General features: G+C 49.8%; 1 protein-coding gene across 1 annotated transcript; it reads right to left on the bottom strand.

Annotated features, from left to right (window-relative positions):
* Positions 1–1,781: 1,781 nt before the first annotated feature.
* Positions 1,782–8,324, bottom strand: TCHH (trichohyalin). Its single transcript, XM_062193597.1, has 3 exons — positions 8,187–8,324; positions 6,627–7,180; positions 1,782–6,113 (listed from the first exon to the last, which is right to left on the bottom strand). Exons 1-3 carry the CDS (start codon positions 8,322–8,324, stop codon positions 2,813–2,815), a joined length of 3,993 nt encoding a protein of 1,330 aa, XP_062049581.1. The 3' UTR covers positions 1,782–2,812.
* Between the last annotated feature and the right edge of the window lie 2,305 nt (positions 8,325–10,629).

Here is a 10,629-nt window from a genome sequence, read left to right on the forward strand (position 1 = left end):
TGTGTGTGTGAGAAGAGAGAGAGCAAGCGAGCGAGCGAGCTACCTAGGTCTCTCAGAATTATATTCAAGAGCTATGGGTTTAGCTTCTTTGTTTCTTTTTTTTTTTTTTTAATTTTATTTTTTATTTATTTTTTTGACAGGCAGAGTGGACAGTGAGAGAGAGACAGAGAGAAAGGTCTTCCTTTGCCGTTGGTTCACCCTCCAATGGCCGCCGCGGCCAGCACGCTGCGGCCGGCGCACCGTGCTGATCCGATGGCAGGAGCCAGGTGCTTAACCTGGTCTCCCATGGGGTGCAGGGCCCAAGCACTTGGGCCATCCTCCACTGCACTCCCGGGCCACAGCAGAGAGCTGGCCTGGAAGAGGGGCAACCGGGACAGAATCCGGTGCCCCGCCCGGGACTAGAACCCGGTGTGCCGGCGCTGCAAGGCGGAGGATTAGCCTAGTGAGCCGCGGCGCCGGCCGCTTCTTTGTTTCAATTCACCAAAATGTTGACTATTAAGTAGGGCATCTTTTCATGCATGACCGTAACAATTAAAACTTATGATATACTGATCAGGGTCTTCTTGGACTTATTTCTAATTTCCAAACCGAATTGTAAATACAGACTCCTGCAGGTGGCACAGGAATATTAGGGTCACAACAAAATTTGACTAAGTCACCTCCTGGGTTGTATTGCTTCAATCAATGGGTCATTTTCTGTGGCACTGATCTGAAATTTCAGGCTATTTTTCTTTCTTTTTTTTTTTTTCTTTTGTAAGGGAAAGGGTTTATTGGGGAACACCCTACAGACCAGAGTGAAGGGGCGGCGAAGGAAAAAGAGAAGAGTCTGTAAGAGAGACAGACAGAGAGGAGGGAGAAGGGAGGAGAGGAGGAGAGAAGCCAAGAGAGGCCAAGAGAGCAGGGAGCAGAGCCAAGAGAGCATGTGTTCAGGAACAGGCCCTTTTAAAACGTTGCCTGAGGGCGGGCATGGGAGCAGGAGCAGAGAATCCCATTAGGATGGGGGTGGAGCCTGGCTCAGGTAGCTGGGCCATGCGGCAGCTGTGGCACTGATCTAAAATTTCAGGCTGTTTTTCTTTTTCTTTTCTTTTTTTTTTTTTTAAGATTTTATTTGTTTACTTGAAAGTCAGAGTTATAGAGAGGCAGAGGCAGAGAGAGAGAGGTCTTCATCCACTGGTTCACTCCCCAGATGGCTGCAATAGCAGGATCTGTGCCAACCGAAAGCCAGTAGCTAGGAGCTTCTTCTGGGTCTCCCATGCATTTGCGGGGGCCCAAAGACTTGGGCCACCTTCTACTGCTTTCTCAGGCCACAGCAGAGAGCTGGGTCAGAAGTGGAGCGGCCAGGACTCAAACCGGGGCCCATATGGGATGCCAGCACTGCAGGTGGTGGCTTTATCCACTTCTCCCACTCCCAGGCTATTTTTCTAACACTGAATTATCAGACATCAGAGAATATGAAGCTCCTGAATTCTCAGAAGGAAATATTAACAAACACTGAGAGCATCAGTATTTGTAATGACTAGTGAATCATTGTAAGAAAAGGCATAGGAAACTCTGGGGTCATGAACAAAAACACTTGGAAAGAGAAATCAGTGTGAGGATGGAAATAATTTAACTGGGAAAAATGGTGGAGAAAAAGAGGTCTCCTCCTTTTCATATTAGGGCATAGATAAGAGTAACAAAGTATCTTAAGTGATTGGGAACTTATGTCTATATTCAGACGATTAGATCTTGAGTTATGACCAAGATGTAATTAAGACAGACACAAATAATTACTTGCCAAACATTTATTATTGATGTCTCACAGTGCAATTATTTCAACAAGACTGTCTCCAAGGTAGTATCAATAGGCCTCAAAGGATTGTAGGCTGATGAATCTTGTTAAAGAGCATCTAGAAACTTGCTGCTCTGTTTACACATTTTCCCCATTTCCATCCCCCAACACGTTCTGTGATCTCATGGCTAGAGCAAGATGGGATCCTGGTCAGGTTCCCTCTAAGCCGAAGTTCACAAAGGTATATTCCCAAACCCATCAAAACTCAGGGGAAACAGAACACAGCACTAGAAACTACAGGAGATAATTTTAATATGTGAGCTCTGAAATTGTTTGAGAAACATCTTATTTTTGCTTCAAGAGATTAAGTGTTTGTGTTCAAGTGGAGTTGTGTAAAAAAACATATTCCAAATTTTAAGTCTCCAAGCTAAGCCTTATTCTTAAGTGGCATTTCTTCCAGTTAAGGACTTAACAGGGAGTTTTACTGCAGAAGTCACTTCCCCTTGTACTATTCAAGGATTGTAAAAACTCAGTCATCTGGAAGGATCTGTGTTAACTATGCCACAAAAGATTTGAAGCTATTTGGAAGTAAAGAGGAATTAAATTTAGGTCTAAGACGAAATATCAATTAGAACATTATAAATATTTGAATACTCCACAAGGTGGTTCAATTGTTAATGATGTAGAGCCAATTCTTCAATATCTAATTGTCCTATTATTCTTGTCACTTTTAAGGCAATAAATCAACGTGTTCCTCAAACAAAACTCCTTAAACAAATTAAAGGACTGTTGTTTTTAAAAAATGCTCACTATATCTGCACCAAAGAGCGAAGATATACTGTAGTAAAGAACTACTTGACAAAGAATAAAAGGTAGAAATACAAAGTACATGAAATGAGTGTAAAGATTTTGAAAGAAAAGACACATTCTAACATCAGAGAATTTTCCCGCAACCAGAAACATTTGCGTTATCATTTGGTACGCAGTGTTTCTCACTTTCGTTTGAGGCTTTGGCAGGTGTCAGGACACCGGCAACATCTCTTAGGGGCGGTACTGAGATCTCTGCTCTTGGATGTATTCATAGAGAGGGCTGGAGCGCACGGGGACCCTAGCGAACTGACGTGTGCCGGGCTCCAGAACTTGCCGACGGCTCTGATCTTCTCGGAATTGTCTCTCCCGCAGCTGGCGGCGTCTCTGCTCCTCCTCCTGCTGGCGGCGGAGCTGCTCTTCCCGGGATTTCCTCTCCCGCTCCCGGCGGCGTCTCTGCTCTTCTTCTTGACGCAGCTCTCTTTCCAGACGACGGCTCTTCTCTCTGCCAAACTGCTCCTCTGCTCGGTACTGCCGGTCTCGCTCCTGCCGGAGCCTCTGCTCTTCCTGCTCCTCAAACAGCAGTTGCTCTTCTTCCTCGCGGAGTTTCCTGGCGCGCTCCTGGCGGCGCAGCCTCTCTTCCTCCCTTTCCTGAAGGAGCTGCTCCTCCTCACGGAACTTTCTATCGCGCTCCTGACGGAGCTCCTGCTCCTCCTGGCGCAGCAGCTGCTCCTCCTCGCGGAGTTTCCTGGCGCGCTCCTGGCGGCGCAGCCTCTCTTCCTCCCTTTCCTGAAGGAGCTGCTCCTCCTCGCGGAACTTTCTGTCGCGCTCCCGACGAAGTTGTTGCTCGCGTTCCTGGCGGCGTCGCTGCTGCTCCTCCTCACGGAGTTTCCTGTCGCGCTCCTGACGGCGCAGGTGCTTTTCCTCCTTTTCCTGGCGGATCTGTTCCTCTAAGCGGAATTTTCTATCGCGCTCCTGACGAAACTGTTCCTCGAGTTCCTGGCGACGAAGCTGCCTTTCTTCCTCGCGGAACTTTCTGTCGCGTTCCTGACGGAGCTCCTGCTCCTCCCGGCGCAGCAGCTGCTCCTCCTCACGGAGTTTCCTGGCGCGTTCCTGGCGGCGCAGCCTCTCTTCCTCCCTCTCCTGAAGCAGCTGCTCCTCCTCGCGGAGTTTCCTGTCGCGTTCCTGACGGAGCTCCTGCTCCTCCCGACGCAGCAGCTGCTCCTCGCGTCTCAGCAGCTGCTCCTCCTCGCGGAGTTTCCTGGCGCGTTCCTGACGGCGCAGCCTCTCTTCTTCACTTTCCTGAAGGAGCTGCTCCTCCTCGCGGAACTTTCTGTCGCGCTCCCGACGAAGTTGTTGCTCTCGTTCCTGGCGGCGCAGCCTCTCTTCCTCCCTCTCCTGAAGGAGCTGCTCCTCTTCCCGGAGTTTCCTGGCGCGTTCCTGACGGAGCTCCTGCTCCTCCCGGCGCAGCAGCTGCTCCTCGCGTCTCAGCGGCTGCTCCTCTTCCCGGAGTTTCCTGGCGCGTTCCTGGCGGCGCAGCCTCTCTTCCTCACCTTCCTGAAGGAGCTGCTCCTCCTCGCGTTGTTTCCTGTCACGTTCCTGACGGAGCTCCTGCTCCTCCCGGCGCAGCAGCTGCTCCTCTTCCCGGAGTTTCCTGGCGCGTTCCTGACGGAGCTCCTGCTCCTCCTGGCGCAGCAGCTGCTCCTCCTCACGGAGTTTCCTGGCGCGTTCCTGGCGGCGCAGCCTCTCTTCCTCACTTTCCTGAAGGAGCTGCTCCTCCTCGCGTTGTTTCCTGTCGCGTTCCTGACGGAGCTCCTGCTCCTCCCGGCGCAGCGTTTGCTCCTCCTCACGGAGTTTCCTGGCGCGTTCCTGACGGCGCAGCCTCTCTTCCTCCCTTTCCTGAAGGAGCTGCTCCTCCTCACGGAGTTTCCTGTCACGTTCCTGACGGAGCTCCTGCTCCTCCCGGCGCAGCAGCTGCTCCTCGCGTCTCAGCAGCTGCTCCTCCTCGCGGAGTTTCCTGGCGCGTTCCTGACGGAGCTCCTGCTCCTCCTGACGCAGCAGCTGCTCCTCGCGTCTCAGCAGCTGCTCCTCCTCGCGGAGTTTCCTGGCGCGTTCCTGACGGAGCTCCTGCTCCTCCTGACGCAGCAGCTGCTCCTCGCGTCTCAGCAGCTGCTCCTCCTCGCGGAGTTTCCTGGCGCGTTCCTGGCGGCGCAGCCTCTCTTCCTCACTTTCCTGAAGGAGCTGCTCCTCCTCACGGAGTTTCCTGTCACGTTCCTGACGCAGCTCCTGCTCCTCCCGACGCAGCAGCTGCTCCTCTTCCCGGAGTTTCCTGGCGCGTTCCTGGCGGCGCAGCCTCTCTTCCTCCCTTTCCTGAAGCAGCTGCTCCTCCTCGCGGAGCTTTCTGTCACGCAGCTGCTCTTCCTGCCGCAGCCCCTCTAACTCCCGGTATTGTCTCTCGCGTTCCTGGCGTTGTCTCTTCTCGTCTTCTTCTCTCTGCAGTTTCTCTTCCTCCCGATATTCTCTCTCCCGCTCCTGGCGCCTCTTCTCCCTTCGCAGCTCCTCTTCCTCCCTCAGCTGCTCCTGCTGCCCCGGTTTGGCGTACAGCGTGTGACGGCGTCTCTGGGCTTCTTCCTGGAGTTGCAGCCTCCATGTTTGGCCAGGGCGCTGCTCCTGTTGGCGTCGCCTCCTCTCCCGATCCTCCTGAAAGCTGTCCTCTTCCTGGAGCTGTTGGGCACGCTCCCGTCGCTGGAGCTGTTCCTCCTCGAGGAACTGCAGCTCCTGCCTCCGCTGGCGGCGCTGCTCCTCCTCCTCCCGGAACCGTTGTTCCTGCTCCTGGCGCTCCTCCGCCCTCAGCTGCCTCTCGCGCAACGAGGGCCTGGCCGACAGCCTCTGGCGGCGCCTCTCGCTCTCTTCTTCTGCCTGCCTCTGCTGCTGCCGGCGGGCCTGCTCTTCCAGCTCCCGTTCACGTTCCTGGCGCCGCCTCCTCTCCTCCTGGTCCTGGCGGAGACTCAGCTCTTCCTGCCTGCGGGGCCTGGAGTAGACTTTGCTCTGACGTGCGCCGGCCTCACTCTCTAGCTGCCGCTGCAACCTCCGGGTGAGGCTCTCACCTCGCTCCCGGGCCTGTTCCCGCACCTCCTCAGCCAGCAGCTGCTCGCGCCTCTCCTCCTGCTCAAGTCTCTTCTCGCGTATCTCCTCCAGCTCGCGCCTCAGCTGCTGCTCGCGCCTCTCCTCCTGCTCTAGTCTCTGCTCGCGCCTCAGCTGCGGCTCACGCCTCTCCTCCTGCTCTAGTCTCTGCTCGCGTATCTCCTCCAGCTCGCGCCTCAGCTGCTGCTCGCGCCTCTCCTCCTGCTCTAGTCTCTGCTCGCGCCTCAGCTGCGGCTCACGCCTCTCCTCCTGCTCAAGTCTCTTCCCGCGTTCGCGTATCTCCTCCAGCTCGCGCCTCAGCTGCTGCTCGCGCCTCTCCTCCTGCTCTAGTCTCTGCTCGCGCCTCAGCTGCTGCTCGCGCCTCTCCTCCTGCTCTAGTCTCTGCTCGCGCCTCAGCTGCGGCTCACGCCTCTCCTCCTGCTCTAGTCTCTTCTCCTGTTCGCGTATCTCCTCCAGCTCGCGCCTCAGCTGCTGCTCGCGGCTCTCCTCCTGCTCTAGTCTCTTCCCGCGTTCGCGTATCTCCTCCAGCTCGCGCCTCAGCTGCTGCTCGCGCCTCTCCTCCTGCTCAAGTCTCTTCTCCCGTTCGCGTATCTCCTCCAGCTCGCGCCTCAGCTGCTGCTCGCGCCTCTCCTCCTGCTCATGTCTCTTCTCGCGTTCGCGTATCTCCTCCAGCTCGCGCCTCAGCTGCTGCTCGCGCCTCTCCTCTTGCTCTAGTCTCTTCTCGCGTTCGCGTATCTCCTCCAGCTCGCGCCTCAGCTGCTGCTCGCGCCTCTCCTCCTGCTCAAGTCTCTTCTCCCGTTCGCGTATCTCCTCCAGCTCGCGCCTCAGCTGCTGCTCGCGCCTCTCCTCCTGCTCAAGTCTCTGCTCGTGTTCCTGTATCTCCTCCAGCTCGCGCCTCAGCTGCTGCTCTCGGTGCTCTCGCCTTTGCTGCTCCTCCTCGCGGAGCTCCCTCTTCAGCTCCTGCTGCTCTCGCCTTCGCAGCTGCTCTTCCTCAATGAACTCCTCCGCGTCGCGACCCTTGCGCCTTCGCAGCTGCTCTTCCTCTGCGCGGCGCTCTTCTCGTTCTTGCCTTTGGAGCCGCTGCTCCTCGTCGCGGTACTGCCTACTGTAGTGCTGCTCGAATCGCTCTTGTTTCTTCCTCTGTTCCTCTTCCTCAGCGAGCTCCCTCTCTTGTTCCTGCTTTTGCAAGCGTCGTCGCTCTGGTTCATCTTCGAATTGTCTGTCCCGGAGTTCGAATCTCCTTTGATCTTCTTGCCTGCGATTTTGTAACAGGCGCCCCTTGCCCTCACCGTGGGACCGCTTTTCCTCTTCTAACCCCGAGGCCTGGCCAAGTGCATAATAAGCCGCTTGAGCCAACTTGAAAATAAGTAGGCAGAATTCATCGAACCCGACCAGACCATCAGAGTCGCGATCCAGAAGTTCTAGCATCACATCTACCGTCTCAGGGTCATGTGGTCTCTATGAAAAAAGTTGAAAAAAAATTGTTTTACAATGTACTATATACAGGTAAGAAAATTTTATCATAGCCATAACATACTTTTATGTTATGCTATGCTGACATTCAAGACACGTTCAAGAAGTGGACATTTAGCTTAGGGTTAAGATGCCTGCATCCCACATCATACTGCATGGGGTTGATTCTGTGCTCTGGTTCCCAATTCCATTTTCCCAACAAGGCAGCATGATGACTACAGTAACTGGAGTCTTACCACTCATGTGGGAAACCTAGATTGAGTTCCCTGTTCCTGTCTCCAGCCCAGGCCCAAACACAGCTGTTGAGTACATATGGGGAGTGAACTAGCAGATGAGACTCTCCTCTCTCCCTCTGTTCCTCTCCCTCTCAAAGTTTTAGAAAAGTTTAAAAACAGACATTCAGAGCAATTAGAAAATAATCAGCATGTATCAAGTCTTGTGTCCCCATGTAAAATGTGAAACCTTTATTTTAAAGCATACATTCCTTGGAAAGCTTTGCATCTTGCAAATTAATGCTGATCAAAATAACACATTTTGGGGGGGGCTGGGTGAATAAGAATGAATGAAACCTCAAGAAAGAGAGAGAGAGAGAGACAGAGATACAATGGAAAGTTATGATGATTTATATTAGCTTTTTTGTCTTAAATAGCCAATACTCCTAATCCTATGTTTGAAAACAGTAAAACATTTATGGTAACACCTCTATTGTAGAGAACAGGCTTATTTCATTTCTTGAAATTTGAAAGTAAATTTAAAACAGTCCAAATCTAGTTTGATTTGACATAATTGATGGTAATGCCCCATGAACAGTTCATTCTCATCATTTCTACTAGTTTCTTTAGTGTGCAGACCATCATGCCAGTTTTAGTTCTTTCTGACTCAGAAATAAATAGGGAGATGTGCAGACTTTTCATGATGTAAAATGAATATCAAAGTCACCATTTCTTGCTCTGAATCCATAGAGATAGTGCCTTTTCTCATTAGCTCTTACCTGAAGGACAGCTCCAAATTCCCTGTCAAGGAGGATCTTTAGGTCTTTCTTCTTTAGTACTGCCCCATCACAGTCATGTGAGGCATATTGGTTGAAAATTTCAATAATGTCAATGATGCTTTTCAAAAGTGGAGACATTTTTTTCTTTCTTCAAGTAAACCTAGAACAAAATAAGATTCAGAATCAAAACTCTGTCTCTGCTTTTGGGAAGGCTTCATTCATACTGTTTCAGATAGATTCCCAAATAATTTGACTTTTCAGCTGTAGTTAATTTCAACCTGCACTTATAAAGCTTTTAACTTTGAATATTGTATTCATGAAGGGGAAGACAGATCTTGAGAAATTCCAAGTCAAGGAATCAAATTCAAACTATCCTAAATGAGTAGCCAGTTTTCATTGTTTATCCAACCTAGATTATCCATATCCTTTCTTTTTATCTTTCTTTCAGCTTTCCAGCATATTTCTTAGCAGACAATAAAAAAAATGAAGAAATTTAAATTTGCTACCCATAACTACTTTCTAACATTGAGCAAAGAGAGTAGGTGAAAGCCAAAAACTGAAGAAAGACATGAGAACATCTTAAATGGATAGAATCTTGTACAACCCATTATGTCAACAAACAAGTGGTAGCAAGTGGAACAATGAAACGTCAATGTGAATTAGTCTCAACATTATAGTCCTTGAGATATCTAGGAGTATAATTTATAAATCACCAACTATAAGATTAAACACTACTAGTTAAAAGATGGCACCGGGGCATGTGACACAGCAGTTAAGATGCCACTTTGGATACTCTCATCCCATACTGGATTTCCTGGTTTGAGTCCTGGTTCTGTTGTAATTCTGGCTCCCTACTACTGTGCTCTGCCATGACAAAGCTGATTGAATTCTTGGCTCCTGGGTGTTTGGTGAGTGAACCTATGGACAGCAGGTTTCTTTGTCTGTCTCTCCTTCTCTCTGGTCTTCAAGTAAAATGAATATTTTTAAAAGATGGCAGTGTAACATTTAGATGCACAAGGGTAGAAAGCAGAGAGTGCAGGGTACCTCCTTTAACTCAGTTATATTATGGATATTATGATCTTTAGCTATAGAAGCTTCTGAGAGTTTCTTTCTGATTGGCTACCAAAACCAATAGACCAAACTGAATCTGGAATACTGTTAATGATGTTGGTCTTATGGTTAACCTTTTAAAAACCCTAAACAAACCATCTGACTCTTGGCAGTATAAAAAGAATTAGCCAGCAGCAGGTTTATGTTAAAAGAATACATGAATGGAGGCTGGTTAATCCTCTGCCTGCGGTGCCGGCATCCCATATGGGTCCCGGCTGCCCTTCTTGCAGTCCAGCTCTCTGCTGTGTCCTGGGAAAGCAGAGAAGATGGCCCAAGTCCTTGGGCCCCTGAACCCATGTGGGAGACCAGGAAGAAGTGCCTGGCTCCTGGCTTCGGATTGGCACAGCTCTGGTTGTTGGCGGCCATTTGGGGAGTGAACCAATGGAAGGAAGACCTTTCTCTCTGTCTATCCCTCTCACTGTCTATAACTCTTAAGTCTCAAATAAAATAAATTCAAAAATCTAAAAAAAAAAAAGAATACATAAATGACTTTTCTGGTTGAATGTATAGAGATATCTAGACGACTCTTTATGTCCTTCTCAGCTGTCATATGATGATGGCCCATGCTAGGTAGAACTAATATAAAAAGAACAGAGGATTGGAAAACTTTTGAGGTGGCAGATTTTAGGAAGATGAGCCCTATCAGAGCCACATATGATCATCTCCTTATGTGCAAATATAGAGTTTAGGGCTTGGGAGAAGGCCATTCTCTTTCAAGTGATAGCTCCAACTATAAGAAGATGCAATTGAGTTAGAATTAACAATTCTGATAAGAAACTGATCTTTTCTTGCACATAGAATCTTTTCCCACTCCCGAACATCTACAATGGCTACAAAAATGAAGAATCAGAGAAGTACGTGATATCATAGAATGGGACTTACCCACTTCACCAGAGAAAGAAGTCAAGTGCTCGCTGACACTGCTGGCAAGTGTACCTGGTAACTGGGAGCTTGGCCTTTTATAGGGGTTTTAATTGTGCCCTGGAGAGCAACTTGGGAAGGAGACACCCACTCTGTGGGATGGCCTGATTCATTCCCAACCAAGCCAAGCTCCACCTCTGTCTCCATGAATGGCTTGTTTATCTCATATTTGCTCACGTAGCTAATTGGCACAAGATCCACAGACCTTGTCTCCTGACAGTTAGGATACTGGCCATACCTCATATGCAAGGGTAGACTATTTGGCAGAATCTCTGATTTTCTTGAATTGGTTACAATTAAATAAAACCATAAAATAAAGGTATTAAGTGTTCATAATCTTTATTGTGACATCATTACAAAGGAGTAGCCTCTAAACCCTTTACTTTTTATAAAAGATACAAGTTTTGCCGGC

The sequence above is a fragment of the Lepus europaeus genome, chromosome 5 (assembly GCF_033115175.1).
Source record: "Lepus europaeus isolate LE1 chromosome 5, mLepTim1.pri, whole genome shotgun sequence".
Classification (NCBI taxonomy): Eukaryota; Metazoa; Chordata; class Mammalia; order Lagomorpha; family Leporidae; genus Lepus; species Lepus europaeus.

Coding starts and splice junctions, on each gene's coding strand:
- TCHH (XM_062193597.1), bottom strand. CDS start 8,324: ATGTCTCCACTTTTGAAAAGCATCATTGACATTATTGAAATTTTCAAC. Junction 7,181..8,186: donor AATTTGGAGCTGTCCTTCAG/GTAAGAGCTAAT, acceptor CTTTTTTCATAG/AGACCACATGACCCTGAGAC. Junction 6,114..6,626: donor AGGCGAGAGCACCGAGAGCA/GCAGCTGAGGCG, acceptor GCCGCAGCTGAG/GCGCGAGCAGAGACTAGAGC.